Source organism: Chiloscyllium plagiosum, chromosome 5 (assembly GCF_004010195.1).
Source record: "Chiloscyllium plagiosum isolate BGI_BamShark_2017 chromosome 5, ASM401019v2, whole genome shotgun sequence".
In the NCBI taxonomy this organism is placed as follows: domain Eukaryota; kingdom Metazoa; phylum Chordata; class Chondrichthyes; order Orectolobiformes; family Hemiscylliidae; genus Chiloscyllium; species Chiloscyllium plagiosum.
Window position 1 is genome coordinate 75,928,928 of NC_057714.1, and position 18,705 is coordinate 75,947,632.

General features: G+C 40.7%; 1 protein-coding gene across 8 annotated transcripts in view; it reads right to left on the reverse strand.

Moving 5' to 3' along the window:
- Positions 1-18,705, reverse strand: part of nsun6 (NOP2/Sun RNA methyltransferase 6) — a 40,677-nt gene that overhangs the window by 18,707 nt on the left and 3,265 nt on the right. For 2 of the 8 annotated variants that reach the window (XM_043690411.1, XM_043690409.1), the window contains exons 2-7: positions 9,625-9,737; positions 6,702-6,857; positions 4,881-4,969; positions 4,178-4,287; positions 3,673-3,826; positions 2,274-2,355 (exon numbers count right to left, since the gene is read on the reverse strand). In XM_043690411.1, coding sequence (XP_043546346.1) covers positions 2,274-2,355; positions 3,673-3,826; positions 4,178-4,287; positions 4,881-4,969; positions 6,702-6,857; positions 9,625-9,702 — 669 coding nt within the window. In that variant the 5' untranslated portion in view covers positions 9,703-9,737. Of the gene's footprint in view, positions 1-2,273; positions 2,356-3,672; positions 3,827-4,177; positions 4,288-4,880; positions 4,970-6,701; positions 6,858-9,624; positions 9,738-11,327; positions 11,349-15,140; positions 15,387-15,463; positions 15,556-18,332; positions 18,366-18,705 lie in introns of those variants that run through there. The other 6 variants (XM_043690407.1, XM_043690413.1, XM_043690406.1 and 3 more) reach the window with 6 other exon arrangements.

Genomic DNA, 18,705 nt, shown 5'->3' on the forward strand with positions numbered 1-18,705 from the left:
ACTCTCTCCCCACCCCTACCCTCCTCTAGCTTATCTCTCCACGCTTCAGGCTCTCTGCCTTTATTCCTGATGAAGGGCTTTTGCCCGAAACGTCGATTTTGCCTGTCCTCGGATGCTGCCTGAATTGCTGTGCTCTTCCAGCACCAATGATCCAGAATCTGGTTTCCAGCATCTGCAGTCATTGTTTTTACCTACACGATACACTCCCCAGTCAGTGAATCTCAATGCAGGATGAGTAGGAAAGCAGAGTGCAAAATCCAGCAGGTAACCAGCCTGCCACTCACACACTCCTGCTCCCACTGCAACTTTACCAACCGCATTGAATGCACTGGCTGGCCCTTAATCACACCACAATTGCGATTTAACTGGCAGAAAGAAAGTCCATGCCAAGAACCCAGCCCCGCAGGTTCCCAAGTGGGTTGGTAATGATGGACCCCTCCTTAATGCATTCAACACATGACTCCTTTCCTTGAGACCTAAGACTTAGCTGCCACCCCTTTGCCCCTACAGTTCCCCATTCCCATGGCCTCATAACTCACAGAAACCCACTCATTTGCCACGCCCTGCTATCCACAAAGCTTATGAAGTCCTGATCCAGCATTGATCACCTTCTCCAACCCGAGTTTAGTACTGGCAGTGACCATGGCTCCCACTGACTGTAACCAGGTCAGCCAGGTGGACCTCACAGAATATGAATTACCTGATTGGGTTGTTAATCTGGTCCAATCAGAGAGTCCTGGCTGACAGAGTGGAGCAGGAGTGTCCCCAAGGTCCCGTACTTTCCCCAGAAACCTGTGCCCCACAACCTGACCTGCCTCTGGAATTTTAGTTTTGTCGCTTTTAAGGAGGTATCACAGCAGGCCCTGTACAGACTGCTGCTGCACACCGTCCACCTCTTCTCCCTCATCCATCACCCGGAGACATCTTGGTGTGCCAATTAGCTACCAGTCAGGAGGATCTCTAGTGGAGGGCTCTCTACGGGGGAGTCCTCTCCCTTTCTCTCGGATCTGGGGTGGTGGGTGCTGCACGCAGCGGTCCCCTGCAGCTGCAGATTGCGGTGGCTCATGGACTCCCAGCCCAACTGCTTGTTTGTGGTGCTGTGGAGTCCGTGGACAATGTATATATTGGGTGCGGGCGCTTGCACTCTCTTTTTGATTTTCTTAAAAACCTTCTTGTCTGTTTCTGGTTGCTCCTGATCTTCGGGCACCCAGTACGGAGGGGGAGGGCAGGTCTGCTGACCTCCTAATGGGCCTGCTCCTGGGCCTGGCCAAACTGGCCATAAACAGGTCCAGGCAGCGGGCCATGGAGGGGGTCATTAGAGCCGATTGCCTGCCCCTCTTCAGCGGTTATGTTAAACCCCGGGTGTCTCTGGAGAAGGAGCACGCGGTCTCCACCAACACCCTTGAGCTGTTCAGGGACAGGTGGGCACTGCAGGGAGTGAAGTGTATTATTTCTCCATCCAACTCTATTTATATTAATCCCTGCCCTTCCCCCTCACTTTTGATCATGCAGCATTGCCCTCTAACAAGGGCATTGCTTGTCACTGGCCACTTGGGTGTTTCCTTTCTTCCTGGTGGTGGAAATTGAATAAAAATTTGTCTACTTTGTGTCTTTCACTGGGTCTCACACCTGCACACACACGACATGTGTGCTGAGGAAAAATAAGCACTACCGCAGTTAGGCAGTAGTGTGGGGGAAAATTAAAACAAAAAACAGGAGTGGCAGAGGTTCTGAAAAAAAAAGGACAGGAGAGTCAGACATTTCAAAAGAAAAAACAGGAAAAAAGAACAGGAGTGTCAGAGATTCTGACAGGAAGCTGGAGCAGTGTCAAGGACTTGGTGATGGGATACAGGCCTCTGTGGAGTTATTTCAGCTCCCAGCCTTAGATTGGCTGGCATCTAAGGCTGTCTGAGGTACAGATGTTTGTCCTCCCAAGTCAAGGTTGCAGGATAGATATCCTTTCCTGAGTGGGCTTGCCTTCAGCCCTTTTGGCAGGGAGCCAGTCTGGCAGGCACCATAGCGTGCTGCAAAATTCAGCCCCTTAACTCAGTTTCTGTCTCCACAGACGCTTCCAGACCTGCTGCTGAGTATTTGCAGCATTCTCCACTTTTGTTTCTGTACAAGAAATACTTCGGGAATGCCATGCAGAAAGTACAGAGCTCTCAGCAAATTCAGCAAAAGCAGATTATAACACTGGAATGAAATAAATAATGAATGATTTGCAATGACACATGAACCATATAATTTCAAGCAATAGTACAATTTTTCCTTACCTGCAAAAATAGCAAACTAGGCAAGACGTTGTCGAATGATGGGCTGATGTAAACTGGTTCTGTCATTCTGATTCCCACACCCCTGGGAATGAGCATATGGCAAATGCAGTACTTGAAAAATATTGGACACATCAGCCACAATTCAAATCTTTAAGCATTTTAATAGGTTTTTTATGAATGCATTAATATTGGTATAAAGGATACCAGCTTCATGTTATATAGGTCTTTGTTATACATTCGCTCTACTTTGTGACAAACTTAGAGCTATGTCAGAAAAAAATTAATTTGTAAAAAAATCTGCTTTTGAACTAAATCAAATGGATCTGTTATTGCTGTTAAAAATCCTGGAATACATGTTAGCTAATGGAACACTGATTTCATCTCAAAAAGACCAGAATACAAAGGGGTGCATGTTATGTGGCAGTTCTACAAAGGTCTGATTAGAAACTATTTAGAGTACACAATGCAGTTGTAAACGCAGTTCAGGAAGAACATTTGTTTTAGGAGAAGTTACAGTGCAGATTCACCGGAATGATGTTGGGGCTAGAAGGATTCAACTGGAAGGATAGGTTGCAGAGAACGAGGCATATTTTCCCTTTGAAAATAAAAGCTGAAGGAATGATCTAAATGAAATGCTTAGATTGTTTAATGGAGTTTATAGGATAGATAGAGAGAAATCATTTCCATCAGTGAGAGAGTACAGAACAAAGGAGCACAGCCGAAAAGTTAAAGCTCAGCCACTTAGAAATATTGTCAGGAATTGCATCTTCAAATTTCAGTTAAAATCTACAGGTCTCCCTCCCAAAACTATTGTTGCAGGGTCAATTAAAAATTTCAAAAATTACTTTGATCGGCTTTAGTTAATGATTACGTAACCAAGATTGGTGGGAGGAGACAGAGGTACAGTTCAGTCAGGATAAAACTGAATAGTGGAATGAGATCAGTAGGATGAATGAATTGACCTATTATCTATGATCCTATTTTGCGATTTTTTTAAACCAACAGTTCCAGAGATGTTATGAGTTGTTGGAGTTGTTGGGACTTGAACAAGGGGTTTTTTAGTTCAGAAAAAGGGACACTACCACTGCTCCATAAGATAACCATGATATTCTATGGTTCACGTTCATTTCTAAAATACATCGTTAAAAGTTAAAACTCTTTAAACAATTTATGCACCATGTGTGTCCCAAATCTCAAATAATTGTTGGACATGTTACAAAGCTTTTACAAAAGTCAGGAATAAAATATTCAAGGAGTGGATCACATCTATAATTTATCAAGCACCGTGACAAGATTGATAAGATTAATAGAAATTTTGCTTATGACTCAATATATATGGTTATTTTGGAAATAATAAAGCAACTGTGCACAAAAGCACACAATACTTCAAAACATTTACCTTAAAGTGCAATTTGAGGAAAATATTTCATTGCGACTTAATTCAGCAATTCCATTCCCTACAAATGTTTTTGATCCCACGAACTCTACTGCACCTCTTTTACACTTGCCACCAATATCGGAATATACAGAAACAGCATCCCCATCTCTCATTACTGAAACAAAGGAAGAGCATTTTCATTTTTCTGGATAAATAAATGAGAAGTAAAATGCAAAATCTAGGATTAACTTTGGACTTTATAGAAGGATTTTTACACTATTTGTTTGTAACTTTGGTTAGTCTTAATGGGTGAATGCAAAATGATATTTTAGACTTGTTTACATATAGTTCTAACTCACAATCTCTTTAGACTAAATGAGTAAAGATATCATGTGATATGGCAGTGAACAATATAATTTAGAAAGACTGTACACCAAACCTTTAAACTTATGACATGACTGTACACTCCAGAATGAAAATAATTTTCTTCAAAGTGGACCAGTAAGATGATATAAACATAGTTTACGTTTTGGAGCTGAGAGGATGCCAGGGATAAAAACATGTGCTCCACGAAGTACAGCATTCCCACACTGTGCCCCCACAATCACTTCTATGGAGTGCCTCTGCAGATTTATCCTGGAAACAGGAAATAACTGTTTTCAAACAAATTTCCTTGAATACATAATGTTGAATTAGATTCCTTTCAATCTATTTTGATGCACTCTACAATCTATTTCAAATGTATATTAAGAAAGTAAGGACAGTTTTATCTTTAAAAAAATTCAAATCATGACTTATTTTAGGGAAAAAAGGATAAGAGATGACAAGGCGCAGGTTAAATTGAGGGGTCATGGGTGGAGATGGGATGGAGAGAGGGGAGAAGAGAAATAGAGAGAAAAAGGAGAGACAGAGAGGGCAGGAGAGATAGAGAATGGAGTGTGTGTGAGAGCGAGAGAGAGAGGAGAGAAAAAGGGAGGAGAGAAAAAGGGACAGAGTGGGAGAGAGAAAAACAGAGATAAGAGAGAGAGGGAGTGTAAGAGGGAGAATGGAAAAGAAGTAAGTGCAGGAGGTTGGGCAGAGGAAAGGAGATTGAGCAGGGTGGGGAGAAGTGGTAAGGCAGAGGGAGAACAGTGGGGTATCTGGGAAGGAGAAATGCAGAAAGTGAATGAACAACATTAATGAGCGTTCTAGAGTGAATTTCTTTCTTCAATCTTAGTCTATATCCATACCTAGGACCAATAACTGGTATTAGAAGAACATCTGGAAGCTCTGGATGTTCCAGTACTGGAATATCACTCATAGGCCATCCTTTACATTGCTATAAATTAAGTAATATAGTTAAGTCAATCTTCAAAGTCACCAAAATATTTTTAATTTTAACAATATATATAATTTTGCGAAATTCTCTTAAAACCTTGAGTGAATTAAACATAAATAATTCTCATACACTAATTTAGTTTCTTCTTCAAAAGCATGCAGCATGCTTTTAAATGAACGATTCCTTGCTTCTAAAAATATATTCCTTGCTTTAGGCTTCTTCTGCTCTAAGCTCAGTACTGAATAACATCTCATTACTTATAACTATATTCTATAAAATATACAGAGATCAGACAAGAACATAGCTAATGGCAGAGCAAGCTTGTAGGGCAAAATAATCTACTTCTACATCTAATTGATAAGAACATAGGAACAGGAGAAGGCCATTCAACCCCGTAAGTCTGTTTCACCTTTCAATGTGATCATGGCTGATCTGTGGCTTAACTCCATATATATGCCTTGGCCAATATCCCTTAATACCTCTGCTTAGAATTGCTTTTAACATCTCTCCAAATAGTCTGGCCTTAATTCTCAGACTATGCCTCCTAGTTCCAGAATCCACAATCAATCAATCTAAATAGTTTATCTTTATCTACCTGGTCTTTTACAATTAATATATTGAAGACTTTGATCAGATCATCTCTTAAACCTTCTAAATTCTAGAGAAAACAGGACTAATTTATATAATCTCTCCTCATAACTTAACCTCTTAAGTCCAGGTATCATTCTCTAAACCTACAAGTCCAATCATGCATGTTTACAATGCAGGAGAGTTTCATTTGGACCAGACAAGTAAAGCAGGCATTATACTGAACTCTCAATTCATCTCTTTGGAAGAATACAGTCAAATAAAGCATCAATTATAAAGAGACAATGAATATCTAGTTTTTCAAAACCTCCGTGACTAGTGTTTTGTGATGGCATGATTTGCTTTAAGGAAAATTTCGACTTCAGTTTACTGATATTCTTAGCATTTTTGAATTGAACAGTTTTATCATTCACTTCAGAAAGTTTGCAACCCATGCACTTTTGCTTTGTACTCCCCAGAAAGCCAGTAAGTAAGACCAAAGTGTTCAAAAGTTTGATTGTTTGCCAAAAAAGGTGCTTTCTGCCTTTCGAATCCATTTTATTTGCTCTTAAATGTGCATCTGATTGTAAACAAATGTGGTGATTTTAACTAGCAATTTCCAATATTACAAATTTTTTGCCACAGAGTATCAATGACAAATATTTTTTTAAAAATCAGCAAACAATCAACATATTAATTATCAGTCATTCCCAATTTCCTGAAGGACAGACAGGTAATTTCTCTGTCTGAAATTGTATCTCAACGCATTTCATTGGAGTTTGTGCAGGTGTGTGAAAATCTCTTGGGAAATTAGACAGATATACATCTTCAATCAACTTGCAACATAACATGCCAATGGCACACAACTGTACACACAAAACATAAATTGTATAGGTACTTAAACTAAAATAAATAATTTTGTACTCCTAAACTTCATAACTCAACAATTTAATTAGAACAACTTGCTGGTAACTTTTGTAAACAAATTAATCATCGTGTTGTTCTGAACCTCATTTTGATGTAAATTCATTTTGATAGTTAACATATTACATTCAGACAAAATATTGTAGAGAAAAGAAAACGAGATAGCAAATCTGGTTAGCCTGGTGAAGTCACAGAATGATTTAACATCTTTAAAATATGAACAAACTGAAGCAGATCAAACCTTCTGGAGCTCTTCAGTCAACAGCTTTTTAACTTGATCAGTGGATGCTGCACAAGTATTGACCCTAATGCACGTGAAAGCTGGAGGATGCGATAAACGGCTCAGTAGAGATTCAAATTTAAAGTTGGACTGTTCAGATTGTATATTTGCCAGAATCTAAAAATACAACAATATTCTCAAAATAAAGAATTTAAAAAAACATGATTAAGTGGTACAGTAAAGTCAGTTTTTAGGTGCATTGAGTAAACAATTATAAGACTTAAAGACCCAGCAAATGCATTAGGAAGATGATTGTTGTTGAAGTGTAGGTACCAGTTGCATTTTGGGACCATATGGGAGTACTAATGCAGCTGATTCCATAGGAATTATCAGTAAGGTTAATTTTGGAAATCCCAGTTGAAATTAGCGACCTCACCTCAGAGAGTTCTACTTCACTTACCTTACAGTTAACTAGGAAAAATCGGAGTGATGAAGTCTTGTTCTAATTCCTAGCCAACTGTAAAACTGAAACTGATTCACCATTGATCTTCCACAAGCGCCAGATTCTCCCACTGTGACTTATGAAAGCCACCCCTCACCCTGGTTCCAGATCCACACTAAATCATAAAATTCCTGCAGTGTGGATAGAGGCTATTTAACCCACTGACTATGCACAACCCTCCAAGGAGCATCCCATTCAAACCCACCTCCTACCATGTCACTGTATACCCACATTTACCACGGCTAATCCACTCAATCTGCACATCATGGACACCACGGGGTAATTTAGGATGAACAATCCACTTAATCTGCATGTGTTTCGATGGTGTGAAGAAACCGGAGCAACCAGTGGAAAGCCCCTCAGACACAGGGAGAACGTGCAAACTTCACACAATCACCTAAGGCTGGAATTGGACTCAGGCCTCTGGTGGTGTGAGCCAGCAGAGCTAACCACTGTGTTACCATACTGCCCAGAACTGAAACCATACCGAACTGCAACCATAAACCAGCAGACATTTGACTCTCTCACACTGATTCCACAACCCTTGCACTCCACCCCCCTCACTTACTGTCTCTAAATAATTGCTGCAGTGTCCTTTAAACCAAGATAAACAACATCTGCTGGTGCAAAAGGGGGCATGGTTACAGTGCCAATTCACACCATTGCTGTCTGCGGAGTCCTTGAATGGACTATACTGCAGATCTGCCATGGAACGTTGTCTAGAAAACACCTCTAAAAGTAAGCAGGACCATTTGCAAGAATACTGACCCAAGGGCAAAACTGATATTTACCCTGCAATGAGAAGATAATGATGATTTATTGACCAATGGACTTTGACTGGTAGCGATGCTACTATACAGAATGTAGCCATTAATAATGATTGACAGTTAACTGCATACTTTATTTAAATTTCAAACCAGGGAGGTTGACTCTGATTGTTTACAGCATTGTCCTGAGAAATCAACCAGTGAATGGCTATTACCTATTTCATAGAGTTGAAACAGGTGCAGTGCCTATACATGTATATGTTCCTTCCATCTGCAGAGAACAGGGCCTTGTGTATCAATTTATGTCAATATAGTTGTTTCAGCATTATTCTTTGCACATTCAGGATTATCCAGCAAATTTTGTCCGAATTCAGAAGCACTTCAAGTTGAATATCTGCTGACTATTTTGTAGTTGGGTACAGCTAGTACTTTGCTTGTTGCAATCAGCAGAAAAGGACTTGCTGTTTGATGCAATTCATCAGACATTGGAAAGGAATTGAGACATTATGTTGAGGTTGTACAGGACATTGGTGACACCTCTTCTGGAATATTGTGTCCAGTTCTGGTCACCCACTTATAGAAAGGATATTATCAAACTGGAGAGGGTTCAGAATTGATTTATCAGGGTGTTGTCGAGTTTGGAAGATTTGAGTTATAAAGAAAGGGATGGATAATGCTGGGATAATCAGGTAATCCTTGCCCTCATGCAGGAAGACCAAGACAACATTCAGGCTTGGATTAATTAGTGACAAGTAACATTCACCCCATACAAGTGCCATGCAATGACCACCTCCATGGAAGACATTTTATCTATCCTCCCTTGGTGTTCATTGACATTATTTTCACTGGAGGCATAGGAGGTTGAGAGATGACCTGATAGAAGTTTATAAAATAATCGAGGTATAGATAGAGTTGATGGTAGTCGTCTTTTCCCTAAGATGGGGAATTTAAAGACTAGGGGGCACATTTTTGGGTGAGAGGAAAGAGATTTAAAAAAAAGACAAGAGGGGCAAATGTTTTACACAGAAGGTAGCTCACATGTGGAATGAACTTCCTGAGGAAGTGGTGGATGCAGGTACAATGACAACATTTAAAGATATTTAGATGGATACATGAATAGGAATGGTTTGGAGGGATACGGTCCAGAAGGCAAATGGGACTTTGCTTTGGAATTATGTTTGGCTGGTTGGACAGAAGGGTCTGTTTCCATGCTGTATGACTCTATGCTTGATCTTCCCAATTGGTATTCTTGTGAATTATGCTGATCAGTGCCAAACAAAAAGCTTTGACAAAATGTGCCTTTTCTCAGTTATACACAAACTGATGTTTTAATCAGTGAAGATCATATTCAATGATTGAAAACTAATTACAGTGCTGCAAAAATCCAACCATGTTTTACATTATTTTTGGTTTTGTATTATACATAAACGTACTACTTAAAGGAATTCAGGAATGAAATACTTAAATTATTTCACAAAAATTATTTTGAATATTCGGGTTCTAATTTGTTCATTCCCTTTTACATTACAAAGAATTTTAGCAATCACTACAGTCTAAATACGTGCCTTAGTAACTTATGTCATTGAGTCAGAGCACTATCTGGTATTTCATAACTTTTAATAGTATCTTTTCAATTTACTTCTTCTGAATGCCACTTCTTTAAAAGGATCATTACCTCTTTATTCTTAAAGACACTTAGGAGATATGCCTCCACCTCTGGCTTCAGAGAAATTCTGGGGAACACTAGGACCATTTTGCTGTATTCAGTGGCTTCGAACCCAGGTTTCACTGAAATAAAATAACAAATACAGGTCAAACTGTACAAAAATCTGTAGCATTTTTCCCCAAGAGTACAGGGTTAATTTCAATTCAAGATATTAGTAAACTGCAACTAAACAGTAGTGTGTTCTAACTTACTGATACTGAAAAGATGTCACTGAAGGTTGGAGATGCTACAGTCAGATTTTTAAACAAATTAAATGCTTAGACAACTGAATTCCAGAAATAAGGTGCGTCACCACCCATAATATTAAAAAAAATTGACAAAGTGTGACAAAAAGGAGCCCAAGTGAAAAAGAAGTCAGTGGGAATCAAAGGGAAAACTCTGCACGAAAACTAGCATAGAGGAAGGTCGTTATGATTGTTGCAGGCTGGTTGTGGCTGTCAGAGGCTACTCATCAGCCTCAAGGGACTGTGGCAGGAGTTCGTCAGGACAGTGTTCCAGCCCAACCATCTTCAGTTGCTTCATCAATGATAAACTTTCCATCAGTAAGGTCAAGAGTGGGAATGTTAGCTGATGATGGCATAGTGTTCAGAACTATTTGCACTTCCTCAGATAATCAGGTAATCCTTGCCCTCATGCAGGAAGACCAAGACAACATTCAGGCTTGGATTAATTAGTGACAAGTAACATTCACCCCATACAAGTGCCATGCAATGACCACCTCCATGGAAGACATTTTATCTATCCTCCCTTGGTGTTCATTGACATTATACAATTCCCAAATATCAGAAGCTGGAGATTGCTATTGACTAGAAACTTAACTGGACAAGCCATAAAATACTGTGGTAATAAAAGCAGGTCAGATGCAGGAAATACTGTAGCAGATACTAACCCCCTGACTCCCCAAACTCTACCAACATCTATAAGCCACAAGTCAACAATGTAATGGAACACAATTCACTTATCTGGATGAGTGCAATTCAAACAACATTCAATAGGCTCAACATTATCCCACTCAACTGGCATTTTATCCACCACCTTAACCATTCGTTCCAACATACCATCTGCAAGATGTACTACAATAACTGACTAAGCCTTATTCAACAGGACTTTCCAAACGTGAAACCTCTATCATCTCTAATTAACAAGTGTATTCCCAAGCTTCCATTACTAAAATTGTCAAGCTCCAAGCAAAGTCAAATATTATTCTGACTTAGAATGACATATTGTTCCTCTACTATTGCTGAGTTAAAATCCTGAAACTCCTTTCCTTACCGCAATAAAAGTGTACCTAAACACAGGGAATACAAAGGTTTGATGCAATTAGGTGCCGAACTGCCGCAAAAGAGAGAGCATCCCTTCTTCCAGGAAAATTGTAAATCAGTTTTTCAAAAATGAATTCCTTTACCTAAAGTACTTATTTTTATTCCTTAGCATTTTCAAACATTCACAAGCACAGCAAAATAACAGGAAACCTGCACCAACCGGATAGAAAGGCAGTGGGTAACATGCAAGAAGGATTTACCAATATCCTAACAAAAATAAGAAAAGCATTACATTCAGGAAAAGCTAAGTAAACTGTGGCTGTGTTGTCAGAACAGAAAAATTCTGAAGTTGTGACCTGGTCAAATTCTTTAAGGTTATGAAGAGCTTACTTGAGAAAGGACGTACTGGCACTGGAGGGGGTTCACAGAAGGTTCACTAGGTTGATCCGGAGTTGAGATGGTTATGAATCTGTGGAATTTCCTGCCCAGTGAAGCAGCTGAGGTTACCTCATTGAATGGTTTGAAGGCAGATAGAATTTTGAACAGTAAAGGAATTAACAGTTCTGGTGGGTGGTGGATAAGTGGAGCTGAGTCCACAAAAAGATCAGCCATGATCTTGTTGAATAGCAGAGCTGGCTCGATGAGCCTGATGGCCTACTCCTGCTCATAGTTCTTATGTTCACGGTAACTCAGTGGTTATCACTGCTGCCTCACAGCACCAGGGTCCCAGGTTCGATTCCAGCCTCGGGTGACTGTCTGTGTGGAGTTTGCACATTGTCCCGGTGTCTGCGTGCATTTCCTCCAGGTGCTCCGGTTTCGTCCCACAGTCCAAAGATGTGCAGGTTAGGTGAATTGGCCATGCTAAATTGCCCATAGTGTTAGGTGCATTAGTCAGAGGGAAATGGATCTGGGTGGGTTACTCTTCGGAGGGTCGGTGTGGACTTGTTGGGCCAAAGGGCCTGTTTCCACACTGTAGGGAATCTAATCTAATCTTATAATTCAATGTACGAGCTACAGAAGATGCTTATACTCAGGGGAGAGTTTAGAATTAGGAACCATAAACATATGATGGTAGCTAATGCACCCAATATAAGAATGGAGGAGAAATATCTTTATCCACAGAGCAGTTGGGATTTTGCTCTGACATTTGTCATTTCAATAATCTGCTGAACTCATTCAGTGAAAAGTTCTGGATAGCATAGTGACTTAACACTCACTGATGGGTTGGAGAGAATCTCAAATTCCTCAGCACCAAAATAACACAGTGGAAGTTTTCATGGATCCCAGAAGAGCGCTTTAGACATGGGACCATGCTACTCTACTTTCCAAATTGTAATATTACAGAGTTTGAGAAATTGCTTTTTCATTGTTCTGAAGTTCTGTTATAGACAGGAAGCAATTTGCATGTTTGGATTTGACCTATTCAGATGTACTTAGTATTAAATGCAGAGTACAACAAGGCTCCATTCTTGCTCTATTTCTTCCTATCTCCATCAATGACATGGTAGGTCATCTCCTTTCTGTATTACATTCACTCATGAAATGAATGTATTGTACCCAATCTCTAGCATAGAGGAATATTTCTTTAAGTAAAGCAGGTGTCTAAAGTTTGTGTAAAGATTTATAGCTCGAGTTCTGATTGTTGTGGTTGTGGGTATGTTTGCCGAGCTGCAAAGTTGATTTGCAGACGTCATATTCCCTGTCTAGGTGACATCTTCAGTGCTTTGAAGCCTCCTGTGTGCTGCTGACATGCGTCTTCTGGAATTTATTTGGTTCCATTTCTGCTGCTTCTGGTTATTTGTTGTCGTGGCTGGTATATCCAAATACTCCATACAATCATCACAGGAATTCCTAGACAACATCAAGAACACAAACATAGACAAGAACGAAGCAATGGTCTCATGTGATGTAACGGCACTGTTCACTTCAATTGACAAAACTCTAGCCAAAGAGACAATAGCCAAGCTCCTGGACAGATAGAAAAGACAACACGATGGGGAACCTATCAATACGGACTGCATACTCAAACTACTAGACCTGTGCATGATGACACACTTCACATTCAACAACCAAATATATGATCAGATCAATGGAACACCTATGGGATCACCCATCTCTGGGCTCATAGCAGAAGCAGTGATGCAAAGACTGGAACAAGCAACCCTACCACAAGTCCAACCCAAACTCTGGATCAGCGATGTAGACGACACTTTTGTTATCATTAAGAGCACAGAAATTGAGAACACACACCAAATCATCAACACCATACTGAAAGGGATCATATTTACGAGGGAGGAGGAAACTAACAATCAACCTCCATTCCTGGGTTGATGGTACAAAGAACACAGAATAGTGAATGCTCCATAAAAGTGTACAGGAAAGCCACACACACACACACACACCGACCAGGTCCTGAATTACTACGGCAACCACACAAATACACACAAGAGAAGCTGCATTAGGACACCGTTCAAAAGGGCTACAACACAGTGCAGCACTCCCGATCTACGAAGGGAAGAAGAAGAGCACCTCTACAGAGTCTTCGCGAAGACTGGATATCCCCATTACTTCATCCGCAGATACCCAACAGACAAACAACGTGACGAAGACATGCCACCTTATATAAAAAACATCTGTGAACTGACAGCCAGACTTCTCCGACCACTGGGATTCATGACAGTCCATAAACCAACAGCCATGCTCAGACAACAACTTACCAGGATAAAAGACCCGATACCCATCATGTGCAAGACTAACGTAATTTACAAGATTCCATGCAAAGACTGCATGAAACTCTATATAGGGCAAACAGGCAGACAACTAGCAATCTGCATCCATGAACACCAACTAGCCACTAAATGCCATGACCAGCTGTCCCTGGTAACCATGCATATAGATGACAGGGACCACAAATTCGACTGGGACAACAGAACGATCATAGGACAAGCTAAACAGAGGACAGCCGGAGAATTTCTGGAAGCATGGTCTCATCCACAGACTCTTACAACAAACCCATTGACCTAGACCAATATACAGCCCACTATAAAAGGTACAACTGGAACTGGAAGCAGCAGAAATGGAACCAAATAAATTCCAAGAGACACAGTACAGCAGTACTTCACAGGAGGCTCCAAAAAATCTGCAAATCAACTTCCCAGCTCGGCAAACATACCCACAACCATGAAGAAGGTTCACCTGGCTATCATCATGTTTGCTTCCTGAACGTGTAGAGGGAAGGGGTCCATAACAAGTCATAGAGATGTACAACATGGAAACAGACCCTTCGGTCCAACTTGTCCACACCAACCAGATATTCCAACCCAATCTAGTCCCACCTGCCAGCACCTGACCCATATCCCTCCAAACCCTTGTACTAGCCTCCACCACTTCCTCTGGCAGCCCATTCCACACACACACCACCCTCTGTGTGAAAAAGTTGCCTTTTAGGTCTCTTTTATATCTTTCCCCTCTCACCCTAAACCTATGCCCTCTAGTTCTGGACTCCCCCACCCCAGGGAAAAGACCCTATTAACGCTATTCATGCCCCTCATGATTTCATAAACCTCTATAAAGGACACCCCTCAGCCTGTGACGCTCCAGGGAAAACAGCCCTAGCCTAATCAACCTCTCCCTATAGTTCAAATTCTCCAATCCTAGCAGCATCCTTGTAAATCTTTTCCGAACCCTTTCAAGTTTCACAACATTCTTCCGATAGGAAGGACACCAGAATTGCACGCAATATTCCAACAGTAGCCTAACCAACGTCCTGTGCAGCTATAGCATGACCTCCCAACTCCTGTACTCAATACTCTGACAGATAAAGGAAAGCTTACAAAATACCTTCTTCACTATCCTATCTACCTGCGACTCCACTTTCAAGGAGCTATGAACCTGCACTCCAAGGTCTCTTTGTTCAGCAACACTCCCTAGGACCTTAACATTAAGTGTGTAAGTCCTGCTAAGGTTTGCTTTCCCAAAATGCAGCACCTCGCATTTATCTGAATTAAATGCCATCTGCCACTCCTCAGCCCATTGGCTCATCTGATCAAGATCCCATTGTCATCCGAGTTAACCTTCTTCATTGTCCACTACACCACCCATTTTGGTGTCATCTGCAAACTTACTAACTACATCTCTTATGCTCATATTCAAATCATTTATATAAATGATGAAAAGTAGTGGGCCCATTGGTTGGAGTTATACCCAATGTAAGATTGTTGTGGTTGTTGAACGCCATCTCAACCCTAGATCATCTCATCATGGGTTTGTCAGGGTAGTGTCCTCAACTTAACCATCTTCAGCTGCTTCATTGATGATCTTCCCTCTGTCGTAACGTCAGAAGTGAGATGTTCACTATGTGATGTAGTGTATGCTTTAATACCCACTGATGATTGTTCAATTTTCAGCACTATGGATGACTCTCTGGATACCGAAAAAGTTCACATGCAAATTGCAGACAATATCCAGGCATCTGGGATTTGAAATATTGGCATATTTATTACGTTAATAATAATTATAATATTTACTCTTGTATGGAGAAAGCAAGACCAGGGCAGGAAGTAGCCATAATATATCCAATCCACTTTTTAAAAGTCTTGGACCACAGCAATAACACTTGGGGTTGAATACTATCTTCTAAGAGCTGGATCTCACTGTGCCTCCATCCACATAGTATTTGGGCTGACACCATCTATCATCACACCGAATGCAATATGCTTGATAGATAGATTCCAAGTAGGAAGCACATCCACCATATTCAAATTGATAGTCAATAGACCATAACTATTATTTTTGTAATTCACGGATCATTGTGGTCAGTCACTGAACAAATTCATTAGAGGTTGCTCATGTACTTTTAACAAAAGAATATCAAACTGCACATAAAAAGAAACTATGCAAACTCTGTTTTAAATGGTCTTAGTACAAATATCAGAAGCAAAAGCCATGTATGTTCTCAAACCTCCAGTGAAGTGTTCACCCTGTTACTACTTTGAAGTTCTGAGTTCAGTGGTATAACTATACTTAATTTCTTTCTGGTAAACATCTGCATTCACTTGATGTGATTTCCTTGGATAATATCCTCCTTCTGAGGGCCTAAAACAAAATGCTAACATAGTTCACGTTTTCTTAACACACATTCTGTAAACTCATGCATTTAACAACCTTGTAAGAGGTCTTCCTCTCTGAACCTTAAAAATCTCTGTATGCCAAGCTTCACTCTTACTAACTTTAAGCCACTTAAGGCATCTTTATGTCCTGACTGTTTTGGAGATGGCTAAACTGCAATGAAGTCACCGACTTTTTATCTCTCAATAGTCTCCTTCACTCTGAAAGAAACTTCCACATTTACTGACCTTCCTAATGGTTCTTCTTTTATGGAAGGAAAATTGTTTCTGTCTCCTTGTGTATTTGGGCACTTAGAGTCAAAGAGATGTACAGCACGGAAACAGATCCTTTGGTCCAACCCGTCCATACCGACCAGATATCCCAACCTAATCTAGTCACACCCACCAGCACCCGGCCCATATCCCTCCAAACCCGTCCCATTCATATACCCATCCAAATGTCTCTTAAATGTTGCAATTGTACCAGCCTCCACCACATCTCTGGCAGCTCATTCCATACACGACTTGAAGCAACTTCTTCCTTCAGTTTCATTTTTTGGTTTCTAAAGCATTATCAATGGGGCCTCATGATATTCCCACATGAATAATTTCCCTCAAGTGGCTTTCCTTGGCCTCCCCATTCATCTTTTCTTCTAGAAGACAATCAATAAAACTGACCCCTTCGACCAACAAATTGGTCATCTAACTCTATGTGATCTTACATGTCAAAGTGCCAATCTGTGTTTATTTAAATTCTGTGAGATGCCTTGGGTTGTTTATGTTCTAGATGTATATTTTCTCACTGAGCTGGAAGGTTCATTTTCAAACGTTTTGTCACCATACTAGGTAACATCATCAGCGAGTCTCTCGTGAAGCACTGGTGTTATGACCCGCTCTCTATTTGTGTTTAGGTTTCCTTGGGTTAGTGATGTCATTTCAAGAAGAAATTACATCACCAATCCAAGAAAACCTAAACACATAAATAGAAACTGGATCATAACACCAGTGCTTCACCAGAGACTCACGGATGATGTTACCTAGTATGGTGACGAAACATTTGAAAATGAACCTTCCAGCTCAGCGAGTAAACTTAAATCTGGAACCTCAACTTGAGCTACAAATCTTCTCAAAATGTGCTGTTTAATGATGTCACTAGCGTTATATGAACTTAAATAGTACTTGATCTGGATTATATAGATCATATTGTTTAGAGTTGAACCCTCACTAAACACTGACAGGCTCCTGAGCAGGGCCTTAAGTTTTTGGTAAGGATCCCAATGCTGAAATAAAATGTAATGATCACAACCATGAAGCTGTGTTGGAAGCACATTGATAAAGGGATTGTGTTGAAAAGCAGGGAAGTTATGTTACAACTGTATAGGATGCCGGTGAGGCCACAGCTAGAGTACTGCATGCGGTTTTGGTCCCCATACTTGAAAAACAATATGCTGGTGCTACAGGAGGTGCAGAAGAGGTTCATTAAGTTGATTCTGGAGTTCAGGCATGGTGACCCTAGGTTAAACCAACACAAGTTAACCTCTGTCTAATGAAGCTCTACAGCACTACAGTGACTTTATTTGAATATTCAGGGGATCTGTTGTTTCGCTCAGTTGACTAGACAGCTGGTTTATGATGCAGATTGATGTCAATGAATTTAATTCCCAAACCAGCTGAGGTGACCATTATGCAACCTCTCCTTTTCAACCTCTCTCCTCACATGAGATCTGGTGACCCTCAGGTTAAACCACCATCAGTCTGCTCTCTCTAATGGGAAGAGTAGCCCCATGATCTGGTAAGACTATGACAACTTCGCTGCCCATGAATTGCCAGTAAACCCCATCACTACTAATACTCAGAAACCTTTGCTGCTTCTACACCCTGACTCAGGATGACTGCTATGATATCTTATCCAAGCAAATCTCCAGAGGTTCACATCCTCTCCAATGTTAGCACTTTACATTCCTGATGCACACCGAGCATCAATCCTTTTGCTTAATGTATCTAAGAATTATTTGTTAAGCAAAACTAAATATAAATCAGATATTTCTAGTTAAAAACCGAAAGATGCTGAAAATTAGAAACAAAAACAGAAATTGCTGGAAAAGCTCAGCAGGTCTGGAAGCATCTGTGCAGAGAAATCAGAGATAACGTTTCGGGTCCAGTAACCCTTCTTCAGAATGGAAGCCAGAGCTGCTGAGCTTTTCCAGCAATTTCTGTTTTTGTTAGAGATTTCTAATTCATTCCTCTATTTCTACTAGAATTTATGCTTATCCTCCTCCCGGCGACTTACATTCTCTCTTACTGTTGTGGTTCTGTTCGCCGAGCTGGAAGTTTTTGTTGCAAACGTTTCGTCCCCTGGCTAGGCGACATCATCAGTGCTTGGGAGCCTCCTGCAAAGCGCTTCTTTGATGTTTCCTCCGGTGTTTATAGTGGTCTGTCCCTGCCGCTTCCGGTTGTCAGTTTCAGCTGTCCGCTGTAGTGGTTGGTATATTGGGTCCAGGTCGATGTGTTTGTTGATGGAGTTTGTGGATGAATGCCATGCCTCTAGGAATTCCCTGGCTGTTCTCTGTCTGGCTTGCCCTATGATAGTAGTGTTGCCCCAGTCGAATCCATGTTGCTTGTTGTCTGCGTGTGTGGCTACTAAGGATAGCTGGTCGTATCGT